Source organism: Rhinoderma darwinii, chromosome 1 (assembly GCF_050947455.1).
Source record: "Rhinoderma darwinii isolate aRhiDar2 chromosome 1, aRhiDar2.hap1, whole genome shotgun sequence".
NCBI lineage: Eukaryota > Metazoa > Chordata > Amphibia > Anura > Rhinodermatidae > Rhinoderma > Rhinoderma darwinii.
Window position 1 is genome coordinate 391690170 of NC_134687.1, and position 19712 is coordinate 391709881.

At 42.6% G+C, this 19712-nt stretch overlaps 1 protein-coding gene across 1 annotated transcript; it reads left to right on the forward strand.

Annotated features, from left to right (window-relative positions):
• Positions 1–10345: 10345 nt before the first annotated feature.
• On the forward strand, positions 10346–16942 carry CTSL (cathepsin L). The gene is made up of 8 exons (XM_075828812.1): positions 10346–10435; positions 11744–11874; positions 12288–12410; positions 13005–13154; positions 14618–14842; positions 14937–15105; positions 15412–15529; positions 16635–16942. The coding sequence occupies exons 2-8, from the start codon at positions 11749–11751 to the stop codon at positions 16732–16734; spliced, it is 1011 nt and encodes a 336-aa protein (XP_075684927.1). The 5' UTR covers positions 10346–10435; positions 11744–11748; the 3' UTR covers positions 16735–16942.
• The last annotated feature ends 2770 nt before the right edge of the window (positions 16943–19712 follow it).

Below are 19712 nucleotides of genomic sequence, written 5' to 3' on the forward strand. Positions count from 1 at the left end.
ATTTGTGTGTTTGTGTTTTACTTTTTTTTATTTTTTAACTTTTTCTTGTCTATGGGGGCTGCCATTTTTTTTTCCATCTCTGTATGTGTCGATTAACGACACATACAGACATGGAATACGGCACATACAACCCCATAGTGAATGTGAACGGGACCCGTTCCATCCACTATGCTGTACGCCGTCTGTGTGGGAACGGCGCATGCGCCGCTCCCACACAGTCCAAATTGAAGGTCTTCGGCCGAGTGACGTCCGGCGCCATTTTCTTGTGGACCGGAAGCCGCGGCCGGACAGTAAGATTACTACTTCCGGTCGCGGCTTCCGGACTTGTGTTCTGAAGCAAGCACTTGGAGCGGAGGGAGCAGACGGAGCGGACGGACTGGAGGGAGCGGCGGCGGCAAGAGCAGGTAAGTTATTTCTGTGTATGTACGTGTTTTAGTGTGTGATTACTACTGTATGTAAACCTACTACACTGTGTGTTCGCTCAAAAAATGGCGACATACAGTGTAGGAGGTTTGAACGTTCAATCCCCTCCTTTCTCCTGGCACTAGCCAGGATAAGGGAGGGGGGATTCTGTGAGCTCACTAGAGCGAGTGTGTATTCTCAAATTTTGCAGCATAAAGCAATGTGGTTGCTTTACCACATGCCAATGCTGCAATTTTGGGAATTGTTCCATCTAGTGACCAGCACTGGGAAATGTTATAAATTAGAATCTAATTTATAATATTTCCTGACTCGTGAAAAAATTAAAAAAATTAGAACAATGTTTAATCATTTATACACTAACTGTTTAACTAAAAAAAAAATATAATAATTTCTAGCGACACATTCCCTTTAAAGAGACTCTGTCACCACATTATAAGTGCCCTATCTCCTACATAAGGAGATCGGCGCTGTAATGTAGGTGACAGTAATGCTTTTTATTTAAAAAAACGATCTATTTTCACAACGTTAGGTAAACGAGATTTCGTATCCGTTGCTGTAAATCTCACAGAAAAGAGTCAGAAGTATCAGGATTCTGAATACACATGACGTCCAGGCTGGATGGTCATGTGTATTCATTATCAGGACACTGTAGTAATGTTAGGGTTTGTGTATGTAGCTGCACATAGTGATATAACTATATCGCTAGTGCAGTGTAAATGAATGGAGAGGAGTGCATGATGCCGATTGGTCAGCGTCATAAACTCCTCTGTACAACGCCCACTTGGTCGAAAGTAAAAATACGCCCACTTGGGCATTAAGAAAGCTCATTAGCATAAACCAAAATCGCTCCTAACGTTGTGAAAATAGATCGTTTTTTTAAATAAAAAGCATTACTGTCACCTACATTACAGCGCCCATCTCCTTATGTAGGAGATAGGGCACTTATAATGTGGTGACAGAGCCTCTTTAAGGGTTTTCTCTTTATCCAAAATAGAGCTGGCCACATGGCTTGTGGTGTCAGGTAGTCTAAGGGGGAGGTAAAGGAACAAACTATGGGATGGTGTTGGACCTGAAGGTAGGTGTAAGGCAATTGGGTGAGGAAATTAGGGAGGGAGTAAAGTTAATTGGGTAAGGGGATTAGTATAGGAGGATTTAAGGCAGGTAATGTGAGGGAGAACAGGCTAATTTTGTTTCTGTTTACAGGGAAAAGCAAGACCCACCCTCCCAGCCCATATTATAAGTTTTGTTGTAATGTTCTGTGTTGTAAGGCGGGATTGCGGCACTTCACACACATGGAGTCGGTATCTATGGGCCACAGCGAGATAACCACCAGCTACACGGCAGGGTTTCTCGTCTGTGAGGGGGACACAAGCTGGACGGCTGGTCCCCGGTTCGGGACACAAGCTAGACGGCTGATCCCCGGTTCGGGACACAAGCTAGACGGCTGATCCCCGGTTCGGGACACAAGCTACTCGGCTGGTCCCCGCTTCGGACGGACTTGGGCAACTACAAAGGTTGGTCACTGCAGCCAGCAGTTGCTCAGGGGGAGCCAGTTGAGGTGCACGTGCACCGCTGGCTCCTAGTCCTTACGTGAGGTGCAGCAATCGGTCGGGTTCACCCAACTGAGCTGTATAATGTGTTTTAAATAAAGAGTGGCTAGTGCCACAAATTTATTTGCCATAATATTGTTATTGTGTGGTTATTTGTGTTAGATGAGTGGGGGTTTAACATGTGCACTCCTAAGGGTATGTGCACACGAAGAGAGGCTTTTACGTCTGAAAAGACAGACTGTTTTCAGGAGAAAACAGCTGCGTCATTTCAGACGTAAATGCTGCTACTCGTATTATGCAAGGCGTCTTTGGCGCCTGTAATCTTGAGCTGCTCTTCATTGACTTCAATGAAGAATGGCTCAAATTACATTGCAGTCCCTTCTTTAAGGGATATTTCGTGGTTTGAAACCTATGTTATGTTACCAAGACCTATTCCGAAATTATTATCTTCCTTGTATAATAAAATAATATCTCTTCAACATCCTGAAGTGCCATTATATTTGAGACAGTGGGAAGCAGAACTAGATACCACCTTCTCAGATACAGATCTTAAAGCTTTAGGGAAAAATGCACATGGTTTCTTGCGCTGTATTAAAATGCAAGAGAGCTCCTTTAAACTAATTGCTAGATGGTATAGAACACCTGAAATATTATATAGATTACATTTGATAGAAAATTATCTGTGTTGGAGATGTCAAGCAAATACAGGGTCCATGTCCCATATTTGGTGGACGTGCTCCAAAATTCGTAAGTTTTGGTCAGAAGTAGAAGGGTGCTTGAGAGATATTGGATTTGTTTCTTCTCCATTATCAATCACAGAGGTGTTGCTGTCTCTGCCTTCTCAGACATATCGCCCCTCTAAAACCAATTTGGTAACATATTTGTTGAGCGTCGCACGAGCTTTGATTCCTCTTCATTGGCTAGATGGCAAACCCCTGGGATTACAAGAATGGCTGGAAAATGTTCAAGATATTTATAGATTGGAAGAAATCTCTAGTTGGCATACACATACACATTCTCTATAACATATGGGCTCCTTGGCGTAGTTGGAAGCAATCACAAGGTGAAAATAATATAGGGGAGACTCTTCCCAGTTAGTCTTTTTCCTCCACTAAGGGTCCAACATTGATTATTTATTGATTATTTACCGTTTCTTGGTTGTCTACTGTTTCTTTCTTGGGCTTTATGTACATTTGAACTTTCTCTGACGGGAGTGCAACTTAAATCTTAGAAAATTAAACTAGGGGAGTATTACTAGCTTATCTAAGTTGTTGATTTGATGTCTGGTATTTATTTAAATAAATATATAGCTATGTACTTATTATTGTATATGATGTATCATGAAATGTTTCCTTTTTCATTGCTTTATTATTATTTTATTTTATTATATATATTTTTATTTTTTATTTATTTTCATTTCATTTTATCATTTATTATTTACTTTTTATGTCTATGTTGTCATTATTAACCTGCTGTATTGAATAAGTTCTCTGACAAGGTAGACTTGATTACATGTAACATTATCTTTTGAAAAATAAACAAATAAAGAATTTAAAAAAAAATAAATTTACGTTGCAAAGAAGTGTCCTGCACTTCTTTGCCGAGGCAGTCAATTTACGCGTCGTCGTTTGACAGCTGTCAAACGACGACGCGTAAATGACAGGTTGTCTGCACAGTACGTCGGCAAACCCATTCAAATGAATGGGCAGATGTTTGCCGACGTATTGTAGCCCTATTTTCAGGCGTAAATCGAGGCATAATACGCCTCGTTTACGCCTGAAAATAGGTCGTGTGAACCCAGCCTTATGATTGTTTAGGTTGAAGAGTTGGGTGATTTTGAGAACTTTGGGACTCGATGCAGACAAAGTGGTCGACGCAATGTCCACACGACCCAAACAGGAGTCTAAAAAAGATGGTTATGGGGAGGATATATCAAGAAAAAACATGCTGAAATTGATAAAAAAGGAGCCATTCAACCCATTCTTCTAGGCATAGTATCAATGGTAGATAACATATTAAAAAGCATCCTCTGCTTCAGGAGATTTTGCCTGAGAAACCAGGAATCACCTTTGGAAGAGCAACAAGCTTGAGGAATTCAATAACTCCTAGTCTACTTAATTTAGCGGGCCAAAGAAGAAATAATTACCAAGGGTTTCCTTTGCTTTTTCGTATTTTGGTTGAAACATGTAGATGTGAAAATAAAAAGTGTATGTGTTACAGTATGATGCAACAGGGCAAAACGGATTTTCAGTCTAATATTACAGGTGAGTTCTTTGATATTAAGGGAATTGCTCCACCAAATTTGTAGTATATTTACTCGAGTGTAGTTGTGATTTACAATATGTAGGCAGAACATTGCAAACTGCATGAGCAAGAATGAATGAAATAAAAGCTGAATGAAATATTCATCTTTATTCACATTTGGATTCTACATGTAGAGTCACTGTTTGAGTTATTTTATACAAAGGTGTTATTTGTATACTCTATTAGCTATTGGGTTTATATATATATATAAAAAATATATATTTTTTTATTGGGTATGAAATGCAATGTCATTTCCTTCTATCACATTTTGAACACATTTTCTACCTCATAATTATTATGTGTATCTACAAATGAAGTTGTTGTTTATTGTTTGATGTATTTATATGTGGATATTTTACATATGAAATCTTGTAATAAACGGGTGGTGGGCGTCATTTCCTGTTATTTACCAAATTTGCTAGTTAGAAGCACAGACTGGATGTAACCATTTTTATGTACTTGATGAAGAGGTTGCATCAAACTTGAAACACGTACGTTGAATAAATATAGATTTTACATATGAATGTGATGATGACAGCGCCCGATGAATTCCGGCTTTTGTTACCTAATGATTGATGATTATCATATAAATAAGCTTAAATTTATTAATAAGTGTAAAATGAAGGTTGCTATTCGCTCCCGTAGATATCGCACATTTAAAACAGCCTGGTCTCTATGTAGTACTATATTTTCAAGCAATTACTGGGGGATGTTAAAAGAAATTATGCACATAGGTGGTAACTAATACAAAATCGAATCTTAACAAGCTGGTAGTCAACATTTGCATTTGCTATCAGTTTTTATTTATTTCTGTTGGCGCCTTTTTGGTAGCCAAAACAAGCGTACTGTTGTCATTTAAAGGAGCGCAGCCAGCAGGGGGTCGCTAGACAGAAATGGCCCTCCCCCTTAGACTTTTACTCTTTGTTTTTGTATTCAATAGTTTACATACAAATTTGTATCTGCATAGTAAAGGAAGGTGTGAAGACATTGTTATTCTTTATACATCTGCATAGAAGAAGAATGGTAGGTGAACATAAGGAAAATGTACCTCTTATAATTCACCACTTATTCCAGGGCATTACAAGATAAGATTTCTACTGTACTTGTAAAATATACAATACTTCCAAGTGCAGGGTGAATTTCAGTACTTCTGGTAAAGTGTATCAGTTGTGTGGCCGTCTGCTTGTATCCAACAATCCATAGAGCTCCAAGGTGTTCACTAACACAGTATTTACATAATATAATAATAATAATAATAATAATAATAATAATAATAATAATAATAATATAAAATATAGGCTCTGTGGAGTCCATTTATAATGGCCAATAGTGGCTTTTATATTTGCCAATTTCATTTACATAATTTCCCTAATATATTCTTATTATCCTAATTTCTCCCTTCATAAGGGTGAGCAATTTGGGTAATAGGAGAGAAAAGGCATTGGGAATTCGATTCCCCAATTCCTGTCTTTTACATTTCTGTCAATAGAACAACCACTATATAGAAGGTAAAGTATGTGTAAAGGACGCCGAAGGCACCATCCACAACGTATGACAGTAGCAGCAAAGTGGATGAGATTTGAACAAATCTCATCCAGATGCTGCGGGAAAAAACACAGAAAACACGTGCGGAAAATGGTCTGCAGTGCAGATTCTCAATCTTCAGAATTAGGCTGGGTTCACACGACCTATTTTCAGACGTAAACGAGGCGTATTATGCCTCCTTTTACGCCTAAAAATAGGGCTACAATACGTCGGCAAACATCTGCCCATTCATTTGAATGGGTTTGCCGATGTATTGTGCAGACGACCTGTAATTTACGCGTCGTCATTTGACAGCTGTCAAACGACGACGCGTAAATGGACTGCCTCGGCAAAGAAGTGCAGGGCACTTCTTTGCCACGTAATTTGAGCTGTTCTTCATTGAACTCAATGAAGCACAGCTCAAGATTTACGAGCGTCTCAGACGGCTCGCAAAATTCGAGGAGCATTTACGTGTGAAACGAGGCAGCTGTTAACAGTCTGTCTTTTCACACGTAAATGCCTCTCATCGTGTGAACATACCCTTACAGTTTAACTTGCGTAACTGCTGTGGATTTTTTACACAGAAATTCCAGGCGGCAATTCTGTCCCATGTCCCGTGCCTTAGGCCCCATCCACACGGTCCGTGATTACGGGCACGGCCGGCCGCTGACAGCCGCCGACAACCACCCGCATTTGTGGGCCGTGCTCCCATTATGAAGTATGGGAGCACGGTCCGTAAAAACCCCAAAAAATAGGACATGTCCGATCTTTTGCGGAGCCTTTCTATGACACGGACACTTTCCCGTAAATATACGGGAAGGTATCTGTCGGCCGTAGAAATGAATGGGTTCGTAATTACGGTCTGTAATTACGCACGAAATCTACGATCGTGTGCATGGGGCCTTAGGCTTCCTTCACACACACTTTACGGGTCACACGTTTGGGGAAAAAATAATGCATCTATAAACACTCACGTTTTTAGTAAAACGGTACATGCATTTTTTTATGGTGTTTTTTATGGCGTTATTTGCCAATAATGTGTTTTACTACCTGTGGTTTTTTTATGTGGCATTTTTCATATTGCAAATCATGTAATTCAAAGATGATGTAATGCACATATTTTGCAACACATGATTTATTAGGAAAAAAAGGCACACAAAACGTGACAAAAATAAATGCAACACTCAATGAATGCAGTTTTTCAAAAAGGAAAAAGAAACTATGGAGGTCTGAAAAAAATGCCAACGCAATCCTTGCTAGATTTTGAAAAAACGCCACTGAGCCAAAAACGCAAGTCTAAAGAAAAAAAACGCCACCTAAAAATGCAATGCTTGTAGTGTGTTTTATATCTCTCCATGAACTTCAAGCTAACATTTTGCCGCAGCTTTTTTTTGCCACAAAAACGCTACTTGTGAAGCCAACGGTCCTCAGGTAGAGAATATGTTGGTCTAGCCATGTCTTGTTTCCATTCACATTAGGCTAAGCTCACATCTCGTTTTGTGCACACGTTTGTGGTATTCGACGACGTATACGTTTTTAAAGTTACAAAAACTTATGCATTTGTAACATACACTTTTTTTGTAGTATACGTCATATACGTTTTTATACATTTGTGTCCGTTCGTCTAAAAACTTATACTTTTTTTGTTCTTGAGCTAAATCAAACTTTGTAAAGTCAAGATTTCCCATATATGGTGACAAAAATGTATACGTTTTATGTATGTAGGGTTTAAGATTGCATAGGTCGCCATTGACTTCAATACAAATAAAAACGTGTACATGGGGTATAAGTTTTGGAAAAGTACTGAAAAGCATAGTAGACTAAGCTTTTCAGGACATGGGGAAAAAAAAGAATAGAATGTAAGCACACAAAACGTGTGCACAAACTACACCATAAGGGTATGTGCACACACACTAATTACGTCCGTAATGGACGGACGTATTTCGGCCGCAAGTACCGGACCGAACACAGTGCAGGGAGCCGGGCTCCTAGCATCATACTTATGTACGATGCTAGGAGTCCCTGCCTCTCCGTGGAACTACTGTCCCGTACTGAAAACATGATTACAGTACGGGACAGTTGTCCTGCAGCGAGGCAGGGACTCCTAGCATCGTGCATAACTATGATGCTAGGAGCCCGGCTCCCTGCAGAGTGTTCGGTCCGGGACTTGCGGCCGAAATACGTCCGTCAATTACGGACGTATTTAGTGTGTGTGCACATACCCTTAGGGTATGTTCACACACACTATTTACAGAAGTAATTCGGGCATTTTACGCCTCGAATTACGTCCGAAAATGCGCCTCAATAGTGTTGGTAAACATCTGCCCATTGAAAGCAATAGGCTGACGTTTGTCTGTTCACACGAGGCGTATATTTACGCGCCGCTGTCAAAAGACGGAGCGTAAATAGACACCCGCGTCAAAGAAGTGACCTGTCACTTCTTGGGGTGTAATTGGAGCCGTTATTCATTGACTCCAATGAAAAGCAGCGCCAATTACGTCCGTAATGGACGCGGCGTTCAAGCGCCTGCACATGACGTTACGGCTGAAATTACGGGGATGTTTCCTCCTGAAAACATCCCCGTAATTTCAGCCGTTACGGACGCTGCCGTGTGAACATACCCTTAGGCTGGGTTCACACGAGCATGTTCGGTCCGTAAAGGACGGAACGTATTTCGGCTGCAAGTCCCGGACCGAACACACTGCAGGGAGCCGGGCTCCTAGCATCATAGTTATGTACGACGCTAGGAGTCCCTGCCTCTCTGCAGGACAACTGTCCCGTAGTGTAATCATGTTTTCAGTACAGGACAGTAGTACCACGGAGAGGCAGGGACTCCTAGCGTCGTACATAACTATGATGCTAGGAGACCGGCTCCCTGCAGTGTGTTCGGTCCAGGACTTGCGGCCGAAATATGTTCCGTCCTTTACGGATGTAATGTGCTCGTGTGAACCCAGCCTTAGGGCGTCCGTCCTGACCATAGAAACCAATGTACGCGCTGTGGTACACGTTTTCACACAGTTTTTTCATGTCAAAACGTGCACATCAGACGTACAGTGAAAACGAGATGTGAACTTAGCCTTACATTCATACGTGCATTCGCAGTAGTGTGGGAGATAAGTGAGCCTAGAACTAATGCTGATCTGTGTCTCGGGTTTCACAGATATTGGGTGGGGGAGGGGGAGGGGGAGGGCACTGTTACAAAACAACTACTTACCAGCACTAAAAATCGGTCAGGATTTGCTTCTGAGCATAAAGCATATGAACTAATACAACATTTTCGGGTTTGTCCATAAATTCGATTTGTGTTACCCCTTTTTACAAAGTTAAATATGTTGAAAGCTGAATATATTTCTAAACTAAGGCCCTGTTCACATCACTGTTCGTTTCCGCTGAGGGGTTCTGTCAGAGGTTTCCTCAGCGGAAAGTCAAGTGGAAAGCTTAGCTTCCGTCTCCCTCACCATTGAAGTCAATGGTGACGGAAACGTAGCTAATGGTTTCCGTCTGTCACCGTTGTGACAGGGTTCCGGAACAAAACAGTCGACTGCGCTATTGATTCCGTCAAAACGCCGGAACCCTGTCACAACGGTCATGAAGTGGGGCCATTTTAGCATCAGTATTACAGCTGCAATACCCGGACCTCCAACTGTTCTACTAAACTGGACATAGAACCTAATGGCGAGTTGTGTTCATTAGAACCGCAGGAATATCCGGGTCGACCACGCCGACCTTGTGGACATTTATATTTGCTGAATTGCGCATTCATAGTGTACAAACCGACCGTAAAACACACCGTGCCCAAGCGTCCATTATTTTAAGAAATGATTTTTTAAGCAGAAATTTTTACCACAGGAATTATTCAGTATCAAGCAGAAGAGTGACAGGGTAAATACAAAACTAGTTCCGACATCTGTTCCCGCATGTGTCTACTACTTTGGTTATTTTTTTATTTTTACAGATACTACAGATTTATTTAAGAGGGTATTCACACATGTAGGTTTTGATCAGTTTCTTTCTATCAAGTTTTAGTTGCCAAAACCAGGTGTATATCATAAAGCAAGAGAAAACAGACAACCTGTACAAAACCTGCATGTGTGAATACACCCTTAAATTCTGTCACATCCTTTCTCCTGATGTTGGGGCGTTATGCCATGTTATAAAAGGTCCCACATTTTGTAAATCGCCAGCAACGTGTGCAAACGAAAGGCTGTTGGACAAGTCTAGCCTGTCATAAGTTTGTTACGGTAACGCACTATTTTTTACTGTATTACGTAATTGTGAAACCCTGACAAAGCATATTAAATATGATGCATTAAGCAGTTGTATGTCCAAGGAAAGATGTAATACATGAAGTGCACGCATTTTATTCTAACTTCCCTTCACTATACATTATTGACTATTGAGCATGGAGAAATACCGTATGTATGTAAACCAGCACATCACTCAGCCCCGCCCCTCGTCCTCACACCACAACAACACGAAGAGTCACGCGCTCGACAGTCACATGAGCCCCGCAGCCATACAATCAGCCAATCCTGCGGCGGGATTCGACTTGGGGGCGGGGCCACTACCACGCTATATATGTACGCCGGCGCCGGACAATGCCTGCAATTCCCAGCGAGTGATACTGCGGTGAGGTATGTTGTAGGATGGGTGGTGGAGGAGGGGCGCCGTGGAATGCCTGGAACGTGTTTTGTTGGTCGTAATTTCCACTGGAGACAGAGGGTTATCCGTGTGGTCAGTACTCGCCGGTCGGAGTGGCTGTGTTGTGTGTAATGCGCTCGGTTTATCCGTATCTGGCGCTATGAAGGTGTATTGGCTGGTCTATCTGCTCTTAATAGTGATCCGTTCCAATCTATGTTGTATAACGTTACCCTCTGGCATCATTCTATGCCAGTCCTGCACGGAGTTCAGGGCGATACCCGTTAGTGGCCTCCATTGCCCTGCAGTGAAGCTATTCTTGTCCCTCCCTGCTCCGGCTGATGAGTCAGCTGTTCTGGGCCATGCAGTCGTCCTCACTTTGTTGTCGCCCTGGGTCGTGGCTTGTACATCCAACTGACCTGACCCTAAGCTTCCTGTCCCATGTAGGCACCACAGGTGGGGGTGTTCTATTGTGCACACATGGTGGGGGAGGGGGTCTTGGGAATGTCCGTCCTCTCCTTGTTCAGGCTCTCTGTATGCTCTACAGCTCAGCCTATAGGTTTATATGGAATGAATGAGACTAGTGGGCACTGTATTGAGATGCTTTCCATGTGGAGTGTCTTTATGAAGCTACTGGCCTATCATGGTACTAATCATCACTTCAAGGAAATGTGAAGTTTGTCATAGACAATGATCAGACTGATCGTACAAATGGCTTACATTAAGATGGCACTCAAACCAATTCCTTCCTCTTTAAAAGTAAGTCACCTCTGTATAATATCGGTTACCATGGTATGTGGCTGCTCTGTAAAGCAGAAATGTGCATTTATTTTTAATGTATATCAGAAACCTGGTAGCAGCCCATTCTGTTACATATGTCTGCTGTTCTCCCCTGGCAGGTATGTCCTGCCTGTGCTAGTAAACATCTGCCGGTATAACCAGAAACCGCCTATTATTGGTATGGGTGACTGGGTGTTGCACTGGCTTTATATTTTGATGGTTATTAGACTTCTATCATGTGAAGATCCAATGAGGGAACATCTATTGAAGTCTTCAAGATTTGAATAAAGTTCCTGAGTGCTGATCTCGGCGTTGTAGGCATTGTTTACGTGTCCTTACAGAGTAACAGCTGTCTCCTGCCCCATTCTGCACATGTATTGTGTAATAAATTACCCCTCCCCCACTTTCCATTTAAGCTTTACACAGCTATTGACCCGCCTCATTCTGCCTTCATTCATCTATACTAGTGTCAAACCGTGTTCTGATGTAATACTAATGAACTCTTTCTCCTATGCTCTTAACAGTAACCATGACGCTATACATACTTGCCATCGGGCTCTGTTTAACTACGGTTCTTGCGGCTCCTACAAATGACCCGACACTGGATCCGCACTGGCAGCAGTTCATGAGTTTCTACTCCAAGTCCTATGCACTGGTAAGTAGCACGACCACCTATTATGCAAGGTACACATGTGGTTCATTGACTCCACATTCGTACCAATTCTACATGGAGTCATTACTTTGAATTCACTCAGAAAAACCCAACAACGTCAAGTTATTGTGAATATTAACATGGGCCCAAAAAGCGGTGCTCATCCGAATCGTTGTATAAGTGTAACCGCACTGATCTGTGTATCACTTTGAGTGGGAAGAAGTCTGTAGGAGAGATACGTTGCTGCAAAGGGTTAATGTAGTTTTTACATTCAAGATTATAGGTTTCTTGTACAAACTATATGCATGTGGGTGGAATACTTTTTTTTTTATTTTTGACTTGTGAAGTCCTATGCATATTTGTCTTACTAGAATTAAATTTGCAGGTTTGGTAATATAATTTGATCTCATTTACAGAAGGAAGCTGGCTGGAGGAGAATGGTATGGGAGAAAAATCTGAAGACCATTGAAATACACAACATGGAATACTCCATGGGAAAACACACTTACAGGCTTGGCATGAATCATTTTGGTGATATGGTGAGTTTGAGGGTTAGTTTTTGTTGGTGTCTTTGCCCCAATGTGGCAGGAGCCACTTAGAATTCTTATGCAAGTAAGAATTGCTTTTAAGTGGGTGGGGGAGGGGTCTTTATTGTGGTAATAGATGGTAACTTGATGGCTAAGGCCTCATGCACATGACCATAGCCGTGTGCACGTGTCTAGTTTTTGGATCAGCCCGCCACGCAGTCACCCACGAGCAGCCCGCAAATCGCGGGCCGTGCACATGGCCGCGTCCATTATTTTGTTTGAGCCTGGGCCGCAGAACATGGCCGTTCTTTCTGCGGGCCAGGCTCCTGAAGAACAGTCGTATGCATGGGCCCACAGAAATGAATGGGGTTGCAATTCTCCTGCATATTTTTGGGAATTGCGGACGCAAAAGCACGTTTGTTTGCACGGGGCCTGAGTGATTTAATACTTTCTCTGATGGATGTTTGTTGCGTTGGGAGCTTGTGATCACTAGGAGTGCTAGTCTCTCATATAGCCACTCAAAGTTCCATCTCCATTGTAAATGCAATATAATTAAGTCTCTTTAGCCTATGTGCATGTCCTAATCTAACTCCCATTCTGTTTTAGACTACAGAAGAATTCAGACAGCTAATGAACGGCTACACAAACAAGCCTGATAGGTTAAGAGGGTCAGCCTTTATGTCTCCAAACAACTATGAACCCCCCAAGAGTGTTGACTGGCGCAACGAAGGATATGTAACACCAGTTAAAGATCAGGTATGTATTTCATTGGTCATGTGGCAGAAAGCCGCATTTTATTACTTTTTGCTACAAGTCTAAGGCCCCATGCACACGACAGTGTTCGGTCCGTGATATACGGTCCGCATGTCGGCTGCATGTCCCGGACCGAACACAGTGCAGGGAGTCGGGCTCCTAGCATCACACTTATCTATGACGATAGGGGTCACTGCCTGTCCGGAACTACTGTCCCGTACTGTAATCATGTGTTAGTGTGTGACAGTAGTTACGTGGATAGGCAGTGACACCTAGCGTCATAGATAAGTATGATGCTAGGAGCCCGGCTCCCTGTACTTTGTACGGTCCGGGACAAGCGGCCGACATGCGGACCGTATATCACGGACCGAACACGGTCGTGTGCATGAGGCCTAAGGCTCTGTCACCAGTTTATAACTGCCCTATCTCCTACCTAGTCTAATAGGCACTCTAATGTAGATGAGAGCCTCTAAGTAGTGACTTCAGGTCTGTAAAACAATTTTCCCACTAATAGAATTTCATACTCCTGCTCTGCATAAAAAAAAACATTCATTAATGCAGAACTCATTGTTGCTCTGATTGACTCTTGTCTTGACTACTGTAACTCATTACTAGTCTGTCTTCCACTCGCTAAACTCTCCCCTCTCCAATCTATCCTCAATGCAGCAGCCAGGCTCCTCTTTCTGACAAACCGCTACACAAACGCCTCTAATCTGTGCCAGTCACTGCACTGGTTGCCCATACCCTTCAGAATACAATTCGAACTTATTACACTCACCCACAAAGCTCTCCCCAGTGCTGCACCTCCTTACATCTCTGTCCACCACCCTACTCGGGCTCTACGTTCTGCCAACGACCTTAGATTAAACTCCAAGATTTTTCTCGTGCTGCACCCGTCCTCTGGAATGTGCTACCCCAGACAATCAGATTAATTCCCAATGTCGACAGTTTTAAACGTGCCCTGAAAACACATCTTTTTAGACAGGCCTATAACATTCCCTAATCTGACTCCTTTCCTTGGTCCCATTAGTCATCAGAATAAGATTCTCTCACTCCTTGCACCCTAATGCACTTCATGTCCGTCATACACGGATACTGGCTGGGATCAAATCTTTGTGTACGACCCATGTGTATAAAAATGGCTGGACCATTGTATTGAACAAACACTCTTACACTTTGTGTCTCCCTTATTTCCTTATAGATTGTAAGCTCTTGCGAGCAGGGTCCTCAAGCCTCCTGTCTGAAGTGTAAATTCGCTTTGTCACTAATGTCTGTTATGTTCCCTCTAAATTGTAAAGTGCTGTGTAATATGTGGCGCTATATAAATAAAGATTATTATTAATGTGAACCCCAAGTTTGCATAAATCTAAGTTATCACTGGCTGGTTCTTCCGGCTTGGGGGTTTTGTTATATAAAAATGTATATAATTTGGTAGTAATGAAGAGTTGACAACTATTTGTGTTTAGGGTCAGTGTGGCTCATGCTGGGCATTCAGTTCCACTGGAGCTCTAGAAGGACAGCACTTTAGACAGGCTGGAAAACTTGTGTCTCTAAGTGAACAAAACCTCGTGGACTGCTCTAAACCAGAAGGTAATGAAGGTTGCAATGGCGGGCTCATGGATCAAGCTTTCCAATATGTTTTGGACAACAAGGGCATTGATTCTGAAGACTCTTATCCATACATTGGCAAGGTAAGCCCATCTCATCCCTGTGGTTTTCATGGTGGCATTTTCTGTTTACCTACAATGTTGTAAGCAATAGCTGACCTTTTGCTTTTCCTTCCAGGATGACCAAGATTGTAAATACGATCCTGATAACAATTCTGCAAATGATACTGGTTTCATGGATATAAAGTCTGGTAACGAGAAGGAGTTAATGAAAGCTGTGGCTTCCGTTGGGCCTGTATCTGTGGCCATTGATGCTGGACATCAATCATTTCAGTTCTATCAGGGTGGTGAGTGTTCTACCAGTCTTGTTATACATTGGGAGGCTTACTAATCAAATCGAATTCTAGCTCAAATTATGCTCGTGAAAAGTTTGTTTTGGCCTCTTTACACTTTTTTTTATTTATATATTTTTTTTTTCTTAAAGTTGCCAAAAAACTGCACCAAATATATTAATGGCGTTTGCTGTTTTGGTGCAAAGTATGTAGGGTGGCATAAGGAAAAGTGTAACATGTCTTGAATGTCAGATTTAGCATACACTTAAACTTTATGCGGATTTGTCAATCACCATGAACTGACCATTCTTTTTCTCAAAGGTATATACTATGAGCCTGAGTGCAGCAGCACAGACTTGGATCATGGTGTCCTTGTTGTTGGCTATGGATTTAAAGGAGAGGATGTTGATGGAAAGAAATATTGGATAATTAAAAACAGGTAGGTAGAATTCTGACTTAACAAGCCACAGTAAAACAAATTCAGCTGGTGACAATGGAAAAGTGTCAGCCTGCCCATTTATTGACCTGTGTAGAAAGGTGCCCCAACTAGCTCTACTTTAGTGTGGGAAAATTGAGTTTTATTTTTGCACAATTCGGCATATATTTTATCTATGATCTAATAATTGAAAATAAGATTGTAGCCTAGTATGAAGGACGTTGCATAATGAAACCAATAAAAGCTGATACATGCTGTGTAGCATTTTTTGGGCAGTTATGTATTAGACTGTTCAGGCTCCCTTTAATGTAAATTTGCAATGGTGAGTCTACTGACAGTGCTTTATGACCAAGAAGTCTGTAGTAATGGCATGACAGACACCTGATCGGACACGATTTGTAATACAGAGGAAGGGGCCTAGCTGCATTCAGTGCAAAGAGCCTGAAGATGCCACTATCATAGCACTTGTGATTGCAATGCATGGACATCAAACCTAGATTTCATGACTGACCACATGGGCATCTCTATGCTACACTTCCCATCCAGTATTAAGTGCTGTCAGCAATTTAAGAATTCCATGCTACTAAAGGTTCTCTTATACTTTTTATTATAGGGGATGTTAAAGGAGTTTTCCCATTAGGGACATTTGGCATCCACAGGATATGTCATAAATGTCAGTTGCGGGTCCCACCTTTGGGACCTGCAACTATCAAATTGGGCCCCTTAAACCCTGTTCTAGCTGTGTTCCCGCTGACTCTTGTGATTTCTGACTATTAGGAAAACCGTATTCCTCGCTGAGCTACGCTGTTTCCGTAACTGCCATTCACTACGATGGGAGTCACGGAAACAGCGTAGCTCAGCGAGCTACACAGCTTTGGTCCGAAATCACAAGTCAGCAGGAACACAGCTAGAACAGGGTTTAAGATGCCCAATTCTAGAGGTGGGACCTGCATCTATCTGGTATATCCTGTGATATCCTAAATGTCACTAATGGGCAAGCCCCTTATCTCTACCTCATTGACAAAAGTAGCAAATTCCAGAAAAATGTGCTTCTCGACTTCCTTTGTAATGTGTTAATTTTATTTACATTTTTTCTCTTTCTCTTTAGCTGGAGTGAGAAGTGGGGTGACAAAGGTTATGTTTACATTGCCAAAGACCGGGGCAATCACTGCGGAGTTGCCACATCTGCTAGCTATCCTCTAGTGTAGTTTTACAAAGACTTTATATTTTAAGACACTAGGCACCTGTTCTCATCTTTTACTTTGAGGTTCTTTATGTTGTGAATATGCTGCAGGATCGTGACTATATGCTGGGAAATATCACCATGAAGATGCGTTGTTTTAGTACTGTTAAAATGTTTTTATTTTGATCAAGGTTTTTTTTTATATTGTAAAATAAATGTTTTAATCCAATGTACCCTAAGGCCTTTCTGACTCATGTATATTTTGGTTAGCTTTCCTGCATAGCCATAAACTTCTCATGTTGCCTACCCAGTGCCTTGACTGAACCATTTTACAGATTATATATGTAAATATAAATTTTGAGCAAACTGCATCATACTAGAATGACATGGGCAACTGTGGGCATAAATCTGCCAATAAGGCCCATTGTATAAAGCATGCAGAAGTACTGTGTATATGCTGAATGTGCACATAGAGTTCTGTGAAGAGGGAATCGCTGCAGAGGCGCACACTACTTTTAGTAATTCTACTACTGCTGGAGCTAGAAGAGCAGGAATTCCTTGTGTGGGAGACCTACATAGCAGCTAGTCTCTTACCACAAAGTTCAGGAAAAACTGGCAATTGGAGGGGAAAACGGCAGGATACACATCAGGGGCGTAATTTGGAAAGACTGGGCCCCATAGCAAACTCTTGACTGGGGGCCCCCCGGGTGTCACAAGCAGCCCCACTTATAAATAGTGCCCCCTGTAGAATGTGCCTTACAGCCACTCTGTAGACAGTTCTATATAGCCAAGCCTATAGACAGTGTCCCCACCTCCCCCTTATAGATAGTGCCACACAGCCCCCACTGTATATAGTGCTATACAGCCCACCTCCCTTGTGTACATAGTGGCACGGCCCCCCTTAGTAGAAAATGCACCAAAGCCCCCCCCCCCCCTTTGTAAATAGTGCCACAAGGCAATGGTGCATCCTAGAAAGTTGTAACAGCCAGGGAGATGTCACTCAAACATGGAAAGGTAGGTTTGGAGGAAAGACTACCTGACTTCAGGACAGTGGCACCGCCCCCATGACCCTCTAATGAGTAGCATAGTGTGTGCAGTTTTAAAAGTGGCTTTTAGGGATTTTGCTGCATCTGAAAAACATACAAGGGAATGTTTGAAAATATTGTCAGGTCATGTATTACCGTATGGTGGCGGTTCAAGGGGTTAAAACTACCTGACAGATTCCCGTTAAATATACAATGAATTGAGAACCATTCCATCTGCCCTGCAATTTTGTTATAAATATATCCTATATAACTACAGATCAAGAACCAAGCTCTGAGAGATATATATAGATATATATATCTATATCTATCACAACCAAGCTCAGTACATAAATACAGCTCCTGAACCAACCTCATTACATATATACACAGCACCAAAACCAATCTCATATGTATATACAGCATCGGAGCCCGGCTCAGTACATGTATACAACACCAGAACAAATACAGCTCCATTTAATGCAACCCCTGCCGTATTGGTTTGTACAGCATAAAACTACAGCTCCCAGCATGGCCCGAACAATGGTGAGGAGAAGCGGTTTCACAAAAAAAATCATACCCTACAGTGCTGATTAGAGGCAGAATGAACATTTACATTAAAGAGGCTCTGTCACCAGATTTTGCAGCCCCATCTGCTATTTCAGCAGATAGGTGCTGCAATGTAGATTACAGTAACTTTTTTATTTTTAAAAAACGAGCATTTTTGGCCAAGTTATGACCATTTTTGTGTTTATGCAAATGAGGCTTGCAAAAGTACAACTGGGTGTGTATTATGTGCGTACATCGGGGCGTGTTTACTTTTACTAGCTGGGCGTTAGGAATGGGAGTGTATGATGCTGACGAATCCGCATCATCCACTTCTGTTAACACCCAGCTTCTGGCAGTGCAGACACACAGCGTGTTCTCGAGAGATCACGCTGTGACGTCACTCACTTCCTGCCCCAGGTCCTGCATCGTGTCGGCCACATCGGCACCAGAGGCTACAGTTGATTCTGCAGCAGCATCAGCGTTTGCAGGTAAGTAGCTACATCGACTTACCTGCAAACGCCGATGCTGCTGCAGAATCAACTGTAGCCTCTGGTGCCGATGTGTCCTCGCTCGTCCGACACGATGCAGGACCTGGGGCAGGAAGTGAGTGACGACACAGCGTGATCTCTCGAACACGCTGTGTGTCTGCACTGCCAGAAGCTGGGCGTTCTGAAGAGAAGTGGATGATACTTCTCGTCAGAACGCCCAGCTAGTAAAAGGTAAACACGCCCAGATGTAACACACATAATACACGCCCAGTTGGACTTTAGCAAGCCTCATTTGCATAAATACAAAAATGGTCATAACTTGGCCAAAAATGCTAGTTTTTTAAAAATTAAAAATGTTACTCTTATCTACATTGCAGCGCCGATCTGCTGCAATAGCAGATAGAGGCTCTGTCACCAGATTTTGCAACCCCTAAGTGACTCACCGGTGACCTCTCAGATTCCAGTTTTCTTCTCCCTCCGGTCCAGACCTCTATGGATTTCTAACGGCCATGACCCAATCGGTGTCATTGTAAGGCGCTGAATGGTCGGAACATGCCCGGCCATTCAGCTCTAATGCATTTATTTGGCTATTGCTAGCTCCTTGGCCCCCTCCGGTGCTAGCGACGCTTACAGGCATGAGAGGGCCTGTGTCGCCTGGCCCATACTTGGAGACTCGGCGGCGCGTGCCCCATGGTAGCGGCGCTACCGCTGTAGCAGCCATAACGGCTGCTAGCGGCGCCACCACCGGGCATGAGGGGGGAGTGTGTTGGCTGGCGGCACGGGCCCCCTCAAGCTGCGGGCCCCATAGCTACCGTGGTAGTTATGCAACTGGTACACATCCTTTAATGGTCAAATACTGCTATTCTAGTAGTGGCTTATTCTGAAACCAGTTCACTTTAAGGCAGAAGTTTTAGTTTTTTTTTTTTGGTAGATTGACTGGCCAT